The 15,606-nt window shown below is 45.3% G+C and overlaps 1 protein-coding gene across 1 annotated transcript in view; it reads left to right on the top strand.

Moving 5' to 3' along the window:
• PATJ (PATJ crumbs cell polarity complex component) overlaps positions 1-15,606 on the top strand; it is a 254,691-nt gene that overhangs the window by 15,921 nt on the left and 223,164 nt on the right. Inside the window, 3 exon segments of the mRNA XM_038752385.1 lie at positions 3,614-3,808; positions 7,214-7,353; positions 9,930-10,125. Coding sequence (XP_038608313.1) covers positions 3,614-3,808; positions 7,214-7,353; positions 9,930-10,125 — 531 coding nt within the window.

Below are 15,606 nucleotides of genomic sequence, written 5' to 3' on the forward strand. Positions count from 1 at the left end.
GCAAAGGTGTAACGGGCGAAAAATGGGCATTAATAAAGGTGAAACCGAAGGCAGCTACCGAATTCCTCTACCGAGACAGTGCTTTGCCTGACAACGCATTAAGAAATATAGCCAATAAAAAGGAGAAATTTCACGGAGTAAATTATTTCAGTCTCCGTCCCTCCGCCAGCAGATTGTAAACTCCTTGGAGGCCGTAATTTTTACTCCTAGCTAGTTCGTTGTTGACAGGGAAAGTATCTGCCAATTCCGTTCTATTGTAATAATAATAGTAATAATGGGTTACTGTATGTCAAGCACTCCGTTCTATTGTAATAATAATAATAATAATGATGGCTTATTATATGTCAAGCACCGTTCTAAGCATCGGGGGAGATAAATGTGAATCAGGTTGGACACAGTCGCTGCTCTTCGTGGAGCTCACACTCTTATTCCCCACTGTACAGATGAGAAGCAGCGTGGCTCAGTGGAAAGAGCCCGGGCTTCGGAGTCAGAGGTCATGGGTTCGAATCCTGGCTCTGCCAACTGTCAGCTGTGTGACTTTGGGCAGGTCACTTCACTCCTCTGGGCCTCAGTTCCCTCATCTGGAAAATGGGGATTGACTGTGAGCCCCCCAGTGGGACAACCTGATCACCTTGTAGCCTCCCCAGCGCTTAGAACAGTGCTTTGCCCATAGTAAGCGCTCAACAAATACCAAAATTATTATTATTATTATAAATGTTAATCAGGTTGGACACAGTCCGTACTCCTCATGGAGCTCACACTCTTATTCCCCACTGTACAGATGAGAAGCAGCGTGGCTCAGTGGAAAGAGCCCGGGCTTGGGAGTCAGAGGTCGTGGGTTCAAATCCTGGCTCCGCCACTTGTCAGCTGGGTGACTTTGGGCAAGTCACGTCAGTCCTCTGTGCCTCAGTTACCTCAGCTGTAAAATGGGGATGAAGACTGCGAGCCCCACGTGGGACAACCTGATCACCTTGGATCCCCCCCAGCGCTTAGAACAGTGCTTGGCACATAGTAAGCGCTTAACAAATACCATAATTATTGTCATTGTTAACAAATACCATCATTATTATCATTATTAACAAATACCATCATTATTATCATTATTAACAGATACCACATCATTATTATCATTATTAACAAATACCATCATTATTATCATTATTAACAAATACCATCACCATTATTATTATCATTATTATGAGGTAACTGAGACTTGCCCAAAGTCACACAGCAGATAGGTGGCGGAGCCGGGATTAGAACCCAGGTCCTTCTGACTCCCAAGCCCGTCCCACATCGGGCAAACAGTCTTAATCCCCATTTTCCAGACGCGGAAACTGAGGCCCAGAGAATAATAACAATATTAAGGATGGCATTTGTTAAGCACTTACTATATGCAAGGCACTGTTCTAAGCGCCGGGGAGGATACAGGGTGATGAGGTTGTCCCGGGTGGGGCTCACAGTCTTTATCCCCATTTCACAGATGAGGGAACTGAGGCCCAGAGAAGCGAAGTGATTTGCCCAAAGTCACCCAGCTGACAATTGGCAGAGGCGGGATTCGAACCCATGACCTCTGACTCCAAAGCCCGGGCTCTTTCCACGGAGCCACGCTGCTTCTCAATGACTATACTACAACAGAGCTAGTAGTACCGATAGTATTTTTCAAGTGTTTACTGTGTGCCGAGCACTCAACTAAGAGCTGAAGAAAATACGCAAATGTTCACTCTCCATCCCCCCAACCCGCCTTACCTCCTTCCCTTCCCCACAGCGCCTGTATATATGTATATATGTTTGTACAGATTTATTACTCTATTTATTTATTTTACTTGCACATATGTATTCTATTTATTTTATTTTGTTAATATGTTTGGTTTTGTTCTCCGTCTCCCCCTTCTAGGCTGCGAGCCCGCTGTTGGGTAGGGACCGTCTCTAGATGTTGCCAACTTGGACTTTCCAAGCGCTTAGTCCAGTGCTCTGCACACAGTAAGCGCTCAATAAATACGATTGATTGACTGATTGATTGATTCTAGGCTGTGAGCCCACAGTTGGGTAGGGACCGTCTCTATATGTTGCCAACTTGGACTTCCCAAGCGCTTAGTACATTCCCTGCCCACAGCGAACACACAGTGTGCTAAGCGCTTGGGAAAGTACAGTGCAACAATGGACAGTGCCATTCCCTGCCCACAGCGAACACACAGTGTGCTAAGCGCTTGGGAAAGTACAATGCAACAGTGAACAGTGCCATTCCCTGCCCACAGCGAACACACAGTGTGCTAAGCGCTTGGGAAATTACAATGCGACAGTGAACAGTGACATTCCCTGCCCACAGCGAACACACAGTGTGCAGAGCACTGTGCTAAGCGCTTGGGAAAGTACAGTGAAACAGGGAACAGTGCCGTTCCCTGCCCACAGCGAACACACAGTGTGCTAAGCGCTTGGGAAAGTACAATGCAACAGTGAACAGTGCCATTCCCTGCCCACAGCGAACACACAGCGTGCTAAGCGCTTGGGAAAGTACAGTGCAACAGTGAATAGTGCCATTCCTTGCCCACAGCGAACACATAGTGTGCAGAGCATTGTGCTAAGCGCTTGGGAAAGTACACTGCAACAGTGAACAGTGCCATTCCCTGCCCACAGCGAACACACAGTGTACTAAACGCTTGGGAAAGTACAGTGCAACAGTGAACAGTGCCATTCCCTGCCCACAGCGAACACACAGTGTGCTAAGCGCTTGGGAAATTACAATGCGACAGTGAACAGTGACATTCCCTGCCCACAGCGAACACACAGTGTGCAGAGCACTGTGCTAAGCGCTTGGGAAAGTACAGTGAAACAGGGAACAGTGCCATTCCCTGCCCACAGCGAACACACAGTGTGCTAAACGCTTGGGAAAGTACAATGCAACAATGAACAGTGCCATTCCCTGCCCACAGCGAACACACAGTGTGGTAAGCGCTTGGGAAATTACAATGCGACAGTGAACAGTGACATTCCCTGCCCACAGCGAACACACAGTGTGCAGAGCACTGTGCTAAGCACTTGGGAAAGTACAGTGCAACAATGAACAGTGACATTCCTTAATAAATACGATTGATTGATTGATTGAGCCCACTGTTGGGTAGGGACCGTCTGTACATGTTGCCAGCTTGTACTTCCCAAGCGCTTAGTCCAGTGCTCTGCACACAGTAAGCGCTCAATAAATACGATTGAATGAATGAATGAATGAATGAATTCCCTGCCCACAGCGAACACACAGTGTGCTAAGCGCTTGGGAAAGTACAATGCAACAATGAACAGTGACATTCCCTGCCCACAGCGAACGCACAGTGTGCTAAGCGCTTGGGAAAGTACAGTGCAACAATGAACAGTGACATTCCCTGCCCACAGCGAACGCACAGTGTGCTAAGCGCTTGGGAAAGTACAATGCAACAGTGAACAGTGACATTCCCTGCCCACAACGAACACACAGTGTGCTAAGCGCTTGGGAAAGTACAATGCAACAGTGAACAGTGCCATTCCCTGCCCACAGCGAGCACCCAATCTAGAGGAGACGCACACCTACCCTTCATTTTCTGACGCGTTTCCGATTTCGGATCATTTTCTTGGTCCTCCGCAGCTTGGGTATCGACCGTCTGATGGCTTGGCGGACTTCGATTTCTCCCGGAAAGGTTTGTTGGTGTTTACCGACCGGTCCGTTGCTAACGGGAATGCCTCCCTGCCCCGTGGCAACCACCTTGGATCAGGGTCATCACCTCGGACCCCCGAGACGGGAAATGAGGAATTCCATGCCGTTATCCAACGGATGGCACAGGTAACGGCCAGTGACGCGGGGCGGCCACCGCAAGCCTGCCTTTGTAGCTGCAAAAACCAGGGGGATGAAGATTCATCATTCATTCATTCATTCATTCATTCATTCATTCATTCATTCATCCAGTCATTCATTCATTTATTCATTCATTAATTCATTCATTTACTTATTTATTTATTTATTTATATTTATTCATCTATCTATCTAGCTATCTATTTATTTCTATTTTTTATGTATGTATGTATTTATTTATTTATCTACCTATCTATTTCTATTATTTATTTATTTATTCATTCATTCATTCACTCACTCATCTATCTATCTATCTATCTATTTATTTCTATCTATTTTTTATGTATTTATTTATGTATTTATTTATTTATTCATCCATTTATCCATTTATTATTTATTTATTTATTTATTTATGCATTTATTTACACATTTATGCATTTATGTGTGTATGTATATATTTATTTTTTATTACATTATTACATTATTATTACATTATATTATTATTATTATTATCATTATTATTATTATTATTATTACCACCAAGAGCCCCTGAGAGAAATTTAGGGGCTGATGGTTTTACCCACACCCAGAGTCACTGATTGATTTACTCAGTCACTCCGGAGGATACGAGCTAACGCTGTGCGAACGGCTCTGCGCCAGCAGCTTAGGAAGACGGAATAAGAGGACACGATCCTTGCCCACAGGGAATTGCCAGTCTAGCAGGAGGAGGCAGATGTGAATAAAATAATTTGCAGATGAGGGAAGAACAGCTGAAATAGTAGAGCGTGCAAAACCGTAGGTACAGAAGCGCTCGCGTCTAGCCAGCGAGCCGTTTAAAACTCGATTTTTGAACGATACGGCCAAGCCGACATTTCATAAATTTTCCGATGGAGTGGTAAATAAAGGCCGGGAGGGATTCCTCTTCGGACATTCCTGCTTTGATCTCTCCGTCCCTTCTGGTAATTGTTTACTTTGGAGTCGTGCCTTGTTAGCTGACTGCCATTATGAAGCAGTTGCGTTGTCACGGGGCTTCTCATTAATGCTCTATTAACGGACCTTAAAAGAGCTCATCATGGGAAGCGCTCAATAAATACGATTGAATGAATGAATGAATGGGAAGCAGCGTGGCTCAGTGGAAATAATAATAATAATAATAATAATAATAATAATAATGTTGGTATTTGTTAAGCGCTTACTCTGTGCAAAGCAGTGTTCTAAGTGCTGGGGGGAACACAAGGAGATGAGGTGGTCCCACGTGGGGCTCACAGTCTTAATCCCCATTTTACAGATGAGGGAACTGAGGCCCAGAGAAGTGAAGTGACTTGCCCGAGGTCACACAGCAGACATGTGGGGGAGGTGGGATTCGAGCCTGGGCTTTGGAGTCAGAGGCCGCGGGTTCAAATCCCGGCCCCGCCACTTGTCAGCTGGGTGACTTCGGGCAAGTCACCTCACTTCTCCGGGCCTCAGTTCCCTCATCCGTAAAATGGGGAGGAAGACTGTGAGCCCCCCGTGGGACAACCTGATTACCTTGTATCTACCCCAGCGCTTCGAACAGTGCTTTGCACATAGTAAACGCTTAATAAATGCCATTATAATGAATAATAATTAATAACCAGGGCCTCTGACTACTTCCAAGACCCACCTCCTGATTATTTCCGGGAGGTTTCCAGCATTTGCCTCAATCAATCAATCAATCGTATTTATTGAGCGCTTACTGCGTGCAGAGCACTGTACTAAGCGCTTGGGAAGTACAAGTTGGCAACATATAGAGACAGTCCCTACCCAACAGTGGGCTCACAGTCTAAAAGCCTCCTCCTGCTAGACCGGCAATTCCCTGTTGGCAAGGATCGTGTCCTCTTATTCCGTCTTCCTAAGCTCCTAGTGCAGAGCTGTTCGTACAGTGTTAGCTCATATCCCCCAGAGTGACTGAGTAAATCATTAAGCGCTTAACAAATGCCAACATTATCATTGTTATTATTCACCAAAATAATTTCGGATTGAAGTCACTTAAGAGCGGTCTCTAGTAAAATGGGAATTAAAACTGTGAGCCCCCCGTGGGACAACCTGATCACCTTGTAACCTCCCCAGCACTTAGAACAGTGCTTTGCACAAAGTAAGCGCTTAACAAATACCATTATTATTATTATTATTATTATTATTATTATTATAAGAGTGGTCTCTAGTAAAATGGGAATTAAAACTGTGAGCCCCCCGTGGGACAACCTGATCACCTTGTAACCTCTCCGGCGCTTAGAACAGTGCTTTGCACAAAGTAAGTGCTTAACAAATACCATTATTATTATTATTATTATTATTATTATTATTATAATAACAGCGGTCTCTAGTAAAATGGGAATTAAAACTGTGAGCCCCCCGTGGGACAACCTGATCACCTTGTAACCTCCCCAGCGCTTAGAACAGTGCTTTACACAAAGTAAGCGCTTAACAAATACCATTATTATTAGTAGTAGTACCCAGAGATTATAAACTCAGGATCACAACCCCCTGGGGGGGAAACAAAAAAAATCAGTCCATTAGGATCTGTGTTAAAAAAAACGGCTGGATTTAGAGCTTAATACTAGCCTTCTCTGCTCTTTGAAAATGGAACGGAAACGGAGCTCCCCAGCGCTTAGAACAGGGCTTTGCACAAAGTAAGCGCTTAACAAATACCATTATTATTATTAGTAGTAGTAGTACCCAGAGATTATAAACTCAGGATCACAACACCCTGTGGGGGGGGGAAAATAATCAGTCCGTTAGGATCTGTGTTAAAAAAAACGGCTGGATTTAGAGCTTAATACTAGCCTTCTCTGCTCTTTGAAAATGGAACAGAAACGGACCTCCCCAGCGCTTAGAACAGTGCTTTGCACAAAGTAAGCGCTTAACAAATGTCATTATTATTATTAGTAGTAGTAGTCAGAGATTATAAATTTAGGATCACAACCCCCCGGGGGGGAAACAAAAAAAATCAGTCCATTAGGATCTGTGTTAAAAAAACGGCTGGATTTAGAGCTTAATACTAGCCTTCTCTGCTCTTTGAAAATGGAACGGAAACGGATCTCTAAGAGAAAGGGAAAAAAGTAAATAGTTCTTGCTTTCAGCACCGCTCACAGAGATCCTGCCCCGAAGAGTTCATCCAGTTCGGGCTTCCTCCCGTCATGTGAATGAAGTGCGAAGACACTGCTCGGATTCCCCGCCCGCCTTTGCGGCCTTCTCTTCCCCTGGAAATAATGAAGTGCGAGATTGCGCAGAAACCGTTCATCATGGAGCGGCTGATTTGTGTTTAGTCTTACGGCCCCGGGGCGGCTCTTTGTAGTCGGCGGCGGTGTCGGGGCTGCGGGATGAACAGGCCGGTGAAACAGAACACGCTGACCATTTTCCCCTTTCGCCCTTCAGGGAAGGCGAGTTGAGTACATAGAGATCGAAAAACCCCCCTCCGGGGGCCTCGGCTTCAGCGTGGTTGCCTTCGGGGGTCAAAACGGGGGAGACGTCGACATCTTCGTGAAGGAAATCCAGCCGGGGAGCGTGGCGGACAGGTGAGGTCGACGTCCTTTGGGTTTCTCCGACGTTTCTTCAGACTCTGCAAATTGGCCTTGGCCTCTTCCGCGCCTTCCAAGTGGCTGTGGCGTATTTCCTTCCTTCAGTCGTATGTATTCTTCCAGACTGTAAGCCCACTGTGGGGTAGGGACCGTCTCTTTTAGACTGTGAGCCCAATGTTGGGGAGGGACTGTCTCTGTATGTTGCCAATTTGTACTTCCCAAGCGCTTCGTACAGTGCTCTGCACATAGTAAGCGCTCAGTAAATATGATTGATTGATTTAGGTTGCCAACTTGTGCACTGCACTAAGCGTTTGGGAAGTCGGTGACATAGAGAGCCGGTCCCTACCCAACAGCGGGCTCGCAGTCTAGAAGGGGGAGACAGAGAACAAAACCAAACATACTAACAAAATAAAATAAATAGAGTAGATATGTACAAGTAAAATAAATGGAGTTTAGGGGAGACAGAGAACAAAACCAAACATTTTAACAAAACAAAGTAAATAGAATAGATATGTACAAGTAAAATAAATAAATAGAGTATAGGGGAGACAGAGAACAAAACCAAACATTTTAACCAAATAAAGTAAATAGAATAGATATGTACAAGTAAAATAAATAGAGTATAGAAGCTGGCTGGTTCATCTGTAATAATGCCATGGAGTTAGAATTTGAAGATTATAAGCAAGGGAGAAAATCAGGGCTGGTGAAGTAGATTAAGCGTGTTAAAACAGTGTTAGGGGCCTCAGAATCTTCCTGAGGGATGTATGTGTGCACACATATAGAGACGGTCCCTCTAGACTGGGAGCTCACTGTGGGCAGGGAACGGATCTGCTTATTGTTATATTATAGTCTCCCAAGCGCTTAGCACAATCAATCAATCAATCAATCGTATTTATTGAGCGCTTACTATGTGCAGAGCACTGTACTAAGCGCTTGGGAAGTACAAATTGGCAACACATAGAGACAGTCCCTACCCAACAGTGGGCCCACAGTCTAAAAGGGGGAGACAGAGAACAAAACCAAACATACCAACAAAATAAAATAAATAGGATAGAAATGTACAAGTAAAATAAATAAATAAATAAATAAATAGAGTAATAAATATGTACAACCATATATCCATATATACAGGTGCTGTGGGGAAGGGAAGGAGGCAAGATGGGGGGATGGAGAGGGGGACGAGGGGGATGAGCACAATGCCCTGCACACTGTAAGCAGTCAGTACGATTGAATGAACAATTGCGTATTTTCTCCCAGCTCTTAGTCGAGTGCTCAGCACACAGTAAACACTTGAAAAATAATAATAATAATACTAATGGCATTTATTAAGCGCTTACTATGTGCAAAGCACTGTTCTAAGCGCTGGGGTGGTTACACAGTGATCAGGGATGTCCCGGGGGGGCTCCCAGTCTTAATCCCCATTTTCCAGATGAGGGAACTGAGAGAAGTGAAGTGACTTGCCCAAAGTCACCCAGCAGACAATTGGCAGAGCTGGGGTTTGAACCCATGACCTCCGACTCCAAAGCCCGGGCTCTTTCCACTGAGCCACGCTGCTACTAATCAATCAATCAATCAATCAGTCGTATTTATTGAGTGCTTACTGTGTGCCGAGCACTGTACTAAGCGCTTGGGAAGTCCAAGTTGGCAACATAGAGAGACGGTCCCTACCCAACAGTGGGCTCACAGTCTAAAAGGGGGAGACAGAGAACAAAACCAAACATACTAACAAAATAAAATAAATAGAATAGATATGGACAAGTAAAATAAATAAATAAATAGAGTAATAAATATGTACAAACATATATACATATATACAGGTACATATATGCATATATACAGGTATATACAGGCTACTAGACTGTGAGCCCGCTGTTGGGTAGGGACTGTCTCTATATGTTGCCAACTTGTACTTCCCAAGCGCTTAGCACAGTGTTCTGCACACAGTAAGCACTCAATAAATACGATTGATTGATTGATTCAAGGCCCTACTGAGAGCTCACCTCCTCCAGGAGGCCTTCCCAGACTGTGCCCCTTCTTTCCTCTCCCCCTCGTCCCCCTCTCCATCCCCCCGTCTTACCTCCTTCCCTTCCCCACAGCACCTGTATATATGTATATATGGTTGTACATATTTATTACTCTATTCATTTATTTATTTTACTTGTACATTTCTATCCTACTTATTTTATTTTGTTGGTATGTTTGGTTCTGTTCTCTGTCTCCCCCTTTTAGACTGTGAGCCCACTGTTGGGTAGGGACTGTCTCTATGTGATGCCAGTTTGTACTTCCCAAGCGCTTAGTACAGTGCTCTGCACATAGTAAGCGCTCAATAAATACGATTGATTGATTGATTGATTGATTGTTCTCCGTCTCCCCCTTTTAGACTGTGATCCCACTGTTGGGTAGGGACCGTCTCTATATGTTGCCCACTTGTACTGCCCAAGCGCTTAGTCCAGTGCCCTGCACGCAGTAAGCGCTCAATAAATACGATTGATTGAATGATTGCTCCTGGTACTACTAGCTCTACTGCCACTAATAAATGCCGTCATCATTCTTATCTCCTGTTTTTCCCGAAGGGATCAAAGGTTAAGGGAAAACGATCACCTCTTGGCCATCAATTACACCCCTTTGGATCGGACGGTTTCGCATCAGCAGGCCATCGCCTTGTTGCAACAGTGCACGGGATCGTTACACCTGGTCGTGGCCCGGGAACCGCCCCGGAACAAAAACGCGGCTCCCGCGAGCCTCGGGGAATCCGGGACTCCGGAGAAGGTGAGTTGGATCAATCAATCAATCAATCGTATTTATTGAGCGCCTACTGTGTGCAGAGCACTGGACTAAGCGCTTGGGAAGTCCAAGTCGGCAACAGATAGAGACAGTCCCTGTCCAACAGTGGGCTCACAGTCTAGAAGGGGGAGATGGAGAACAAAACCAAACATATTCACAAAATAAAATAAATAGAATAGATGCGTACAAGTAAAATAGAGTAATATTCATTCGTTCGTATTCAATAATGATAACGATTATGGTAATTAAACTTTCTCCCCCAATTCATAGGGAGCCCAGTGCTCATCCCGGCGCTGGCCGGTCTCCTGTGTCTTGAAAAACTTGGGCTGCAGGTGCGGAAATAACAAACCAGCGTGGCTCAGTTGCCGAATTGGCCTTCCCAAGCGCTTAGTCCAGTGCTCTGCACAGAGTAAGCGCTCAATAAATACGATTGAATGAATGAATAAAGACGATTGAAAGAATGAATGCTCTTCAAGGGCTGAGCACGGCCTAAAGGGTAGAACCTAAAGGAGAAGCAGCGTGGCTCAGTGGAAAGAGCCCGGGCTTTGGAGTCCGAGGTCATGGGTTCAAGTCCCGGCTCTGCCGCTAGTCAGCTGTGTGGCTTTGGGCAAGTCGCTTCACTTCTCTGGGCCTCAGTTCCCTCATCTGTAAAATGGGGATGAAGACTGTGAGCCCCACGTAGGACAACCTGATCACCTTGTAACCTCCCCAGCGCTTAGAACAGTGCTTTGCACATAGTAAGCGCTTAATAAATGCTATCATTATTATTATTATTATTATTATTAAACCGGGTCCAGGACCCGGGTTCTAATTGTGACTCCACCGTTGGTCTGCTGTGTGACCTGGGGCCGGTCGCTTAACGTCTCTGGGCCTCAGTGCCCTCATCTGTCAAATGGGGATTAAGACTGCGGGCCTCATGTGGGGCAGGGACTGTGTCCAACCTGCTTACCTTGTATCCACCCCAGTGCTTAGAACGGTACTTGACGCATTCATTCATCCAGTCGTATTTATTGAGCGCTTACTGTGTGCAGAGCGCTGTACTAAACGCTTGGAGAAGCAGCGTGGCTCAGTGGAAAGAGCCCGGGCTTTGGAGTCAGAGGTCATGGGTTCCAATCCCGGCTCCACCAGCTGTCAGCTGTGTGACTCTGGGTCACTTCCCTGGGCCTCAGTTCCCTCATCTGTGAAATGGGGATTAAAACTGTGAGCCCCCTGTGGGGCAACCTGATCACCTTGTAACCTCCCCAGCTCTTAGAACAGTGCTTTGCACATAGTAAGCGCTTAACAAATACCATCATTCATTCAATCACATTTATTGAGCGCTTACTGTGTGCAGAGCACTGTACTAAGCGCTTGGGAAGTACAAATTGGCAACGTATAGAGACAGTCCCTACCCAACAGTGGGCTCCCAGTCTAGAAGGGGGAGACAGACAACAGAACAAGTAGATAGGTGTCAATTTCATCAGAAAAGATAAAAAGAATTTAGATAGAAACACATCATTAATAAAATAAAGAGTAATAAAGGTGTACAAACGTACCCAAGTGCTGTGGGGTGGGGAAGGGGGGAGAGCAGAAGGAAACTTGTACTTCCCAAGTGCTTAGTACAGTGCTCTGCACACAGTAAGTGCTCAATAAATACGATTGATTGATGATTGAAAGGGAGAGGAGGAGCAGAGGAAAAGGTGCTTAGAACAGTGCTTTGCACATAGTAAGCACTTAATAAATGCCATAAAAGGTGGGGGGGCTCAGTAGGAAGCAGTTAACAAATACCATTACGTAGGGACCGTCTCTATATGTTGCCAACTTGTACTTCCCTAGCGCTTAGTACAGTGCTCTGCACACAGTAAGCGCTCAATAAATACGATTGAATGAGTGAATTATTATCGTTATCAATCCCCGTTGTACAGATGATGTAACTGAGGCCCAGAGAAGTGAGGTGACTTGCCCAAAGTCACACAGCAGATGAGTGACGGAGTCGGGATTAGAACCCATGACCTTCTGACATCTAGGCCCAGACTCTATCCTCTGTGCCGTACTGCTTCTCTACCTCGGTCCTCTTTCTCTTGACTTCCAGCCCTGTGCTCTTTCATTCATTCAGTCGTACTTTTTGAGCGCTTACTGTGAGCAGAGCACTGTACTAAGCGCTTGGGAGGGTACGATATAACAATAAACAAGCACATTCCCTGCCCGCAACGAGCGTACAGTCGTCTCTCTCTGGCATTGCTGTAGGAGCGCGAGATTTTTCAGATTGGTCTGAAAAGGCCCCGACTCCCGTCCTGATGATGCCGATTCCGGGGAGAAATTCCTGAATCGAGGCACTTTGAAGCTTGGTTAAGCGCTTAGTACAGTGCTCTGCACACAGTAAGCGCTCAGTAAGTACAATTGAATGAATTGAATGAATAAACTGGCCTATTCTTGGGAAACTTGGTGGATTCTTGTGAGTAGACAGTATTATCACTATGAAAAATTTAAAGAATTAAATTTAGCCGGGTTGTTTTTTTCCATTTAAGAACGGCCCTAAACAGATTAACAAAATAAAATAAAACTGTATGCCTCCTTTGGGGACTCTTAAGCTGACTTTATAAAATTTTACAGGCTTTGGCCCGAATCTTTAGCAAGGTAATAAATCTTTTCTTTTTTCTCCCACACAAGACAAAACGCTGCCTGTTTGCTAAATTTGGTTTCTTTGAAATGAAGGAAAAAAACAGACTTTCTGGCTAATAAAAATAATGATCGTGCAATTTGTTAAATGCCTACTATGTGCCAGACACTGTCATAAGCACTGGGGTAGACACAGGGTAATCAGGTTGGACACAGGCCCTGTCCCACGGGGGGCTCACAGTCTTCATCCCCATTGTACAGATGAGGGAACAGAGGCACAGAGAAGTGATGTGACTTGCCCAAGGTCACACAGCAGACGAGTGGCGGGGCCGGGTTTAGAACCCAGATCCTTCTGATTCCTAGGCCTGTGTGCTAGCCACTAGACCACACTGCTTCCCGTGGATTAACATACAGTTACCTCCCTAATTAGAGGGATAGGTCTGGTATTAAGGGGTGAAATAATAATAATAATAATAATAACGATAGCATTTACTAAGCACTTACTAGGTGCAAAGCACTGTTCTAAGAGCTGGGGAGGCTACAAGGTGATCAGCTTGTCCCACGGGGGGCTCACAATCTTCATCCCCATTTTACAGATGAGGGAACTGAGGCCCAGAGAAGTGATGTGCCTTGCCCAAAGTCACACAGCTGGCAATTGGCGGAGGCGGGATTTGAACCCATGACGTCTGACTCCAAAGCCCGGACTCTTTCTACTGAGCCACGCTGCTTCTCCAAATACCATTTTTATTATTATTATTATTATTATTATTATTATTATTATTATTATAGTGTCTGCACTCAGGAAGCGCTCAGGATATCAATCAGTGGTATTTATCGAGCGCTTCCTGTGGGTAGAGGACTATGCTAAGCATTTGGGAGAGTGCAGTATGAGAGAAATACAGGTAAAATACAGCAGTATAATTTCTTTTATGGTATTTGTTAAGCGCTTACTATGTGTCAAACGCCATTCTAAGACTGGGATAGGTACAAGTTAATCATGTTGGACACAGAGCCTGTCCCGTGGAGCTGACAGTCAAAGTAAGAAGGAGAACAGGTACCGAATCCCCGTTTTAATAATAATAATAATAATAATAATAATGATAGCATTTATTAAGCGCTTACTATGTGCAAAACACTGTTCTAAGCTCTGGGGAGGTTACAGGGTGATCAGGTTGTCCCACGGGGGGCTCACAGTCTTCATCCCCATTTTCCAGATGAGGGAACTGAGGCCCAGAGAAGTGAAGTGACTTCATCATCATCATCATCATCATCAATCGTATTTATTGAGCGCTTACTGTGTGCAGAGCACTGTACTAAGCGCTTGGGAAGTACAAGTTGGCAACATAGAGAGACGGTCCCCACCCAACAGCGGGCTCACAGTCTAGAAGGGGGAGACAGACAACAAAACAAAACATATTAACAAAATAAATAGAATAAATATGTACCAACAAAATAGGGTAATAAATACCCTATTGTACTTCCCAAGTGCTTAGTACAGTGCTCTGCACATAGTAAGCGCTTAATAAATGCCATTATTATTATTATTATTATTACAGTGGTAGTTGGGGGTTGTAACCCAGGGAAGTCCAAGTTCTTCATCATCATCAATCATCATCAATCGTATTTATTGAGCGCTTACTATGTGCAGAGCACTGTACTAAGCACTTGGGAAGTACAAATTGGCAACATATAGAGACGGTCCCTACCCAACAGTGGGCTCACAGTCTAAAAGGGGGAGACAGAGAACAAAAACAAACATACTAACAAAATAAAATAAATAGAATAAATAAATAGAATAGAATAAATAGACTAGATATGGACAAGTAAGACAAGTAAGACAAAAATAAAGTCCCAAGTCCAAAGTTGCCCAAAGTCACGCAGCTGACAGTTGGCGGAGCGGGGATTTGAACCCATGACCTCTGACTCCAAAGCCCGGGCTCTTTCCACTGAGCCACGCTGCTTCTCATCATAATATAATAACATAATTGTGGTATTAAGCGCTTTACTGTGTGGCAGGCACTGTACTAAGCACGGGGGCAGATACAAGCAAATCGGTCCGGACCCAGTCCCTGTCCCCCGTGGGGCTCACGCTTTTAGTCCCCATTTTATAGATGAGGGAACTGAGGCCCAGAGAAGTGAAGTGACTTGCCTAAGGTCACACAGCAGACCAGCGGCAGAGCCACGGTAAAACGGTAACGGCTTTACAGTTGAGGGAACCGAGGCTCAGAGAAGTGAAGTGACTTAGCTCGCCGTGAACAGGGAATGTGACTACTTCCTGTTGTATCCTACTTCCCAAGCGCAGAGAAGCAGCGTGGCTCAGTGGGAAGAGCCCGGGCTCGGGAGTCAGAGGTCATGGGTTCTAATCCCGACTCCGCCACTTGTCTGCTGTGTGACCTTGGGGAAGCCACTTCACTTCTCTGGGCCTCAGTTGCTTCCTCTGTAAAATGGGGATGAAGACTGGGAGCCCCACGTGGGACAACCTGATTGCCTTGTATCTCCCCCAGCGCTTAGTACGGTGCTTGGCACATAGTAAGCGCTTAACAAATACCATTATTAGTAGTAGTACAGGGCTCTGCACACGGTAAGTGTTCAGTAAATATGAGGGAATGAATGAATGAACACCCGGATCGGTGAGTTAAAAGGACCCGAGTTCTCATCCCGGCTCCACCACTTGTCCGCTGTGTGGCCTTGGGCACCTCGCAACTTTCTGTGCCTCAGTTTCCTCATCTGTAAAATGGGGCTTATGACTGTGAGCCCCATGTGGGACAGGGATTGGGTCTCCCCCTTCTAGACCGTGAGCTCACTGTTGGGTAGGGACCGTCTCTATATGTTGTCAACTTGTGCTTCCCAAGCGCTTAGTACAGTGCT

This window comes from Tachyglossus aculeatus, chromosome 10 (genome assembly GCF_015852505.1).
Source record: "Tachyglossus aculeatus isolate mTacAcu1 chromosome 10, mTacAcu1.pri, whole genome shotgun sequence".
NCBI classification, from domain to species: Eukaryota; Metazoa; Chordata; class Mammalia; order Monotremata; family Tachyglossidae; genus Tachyglossus; species Tachyglossus aculeatus.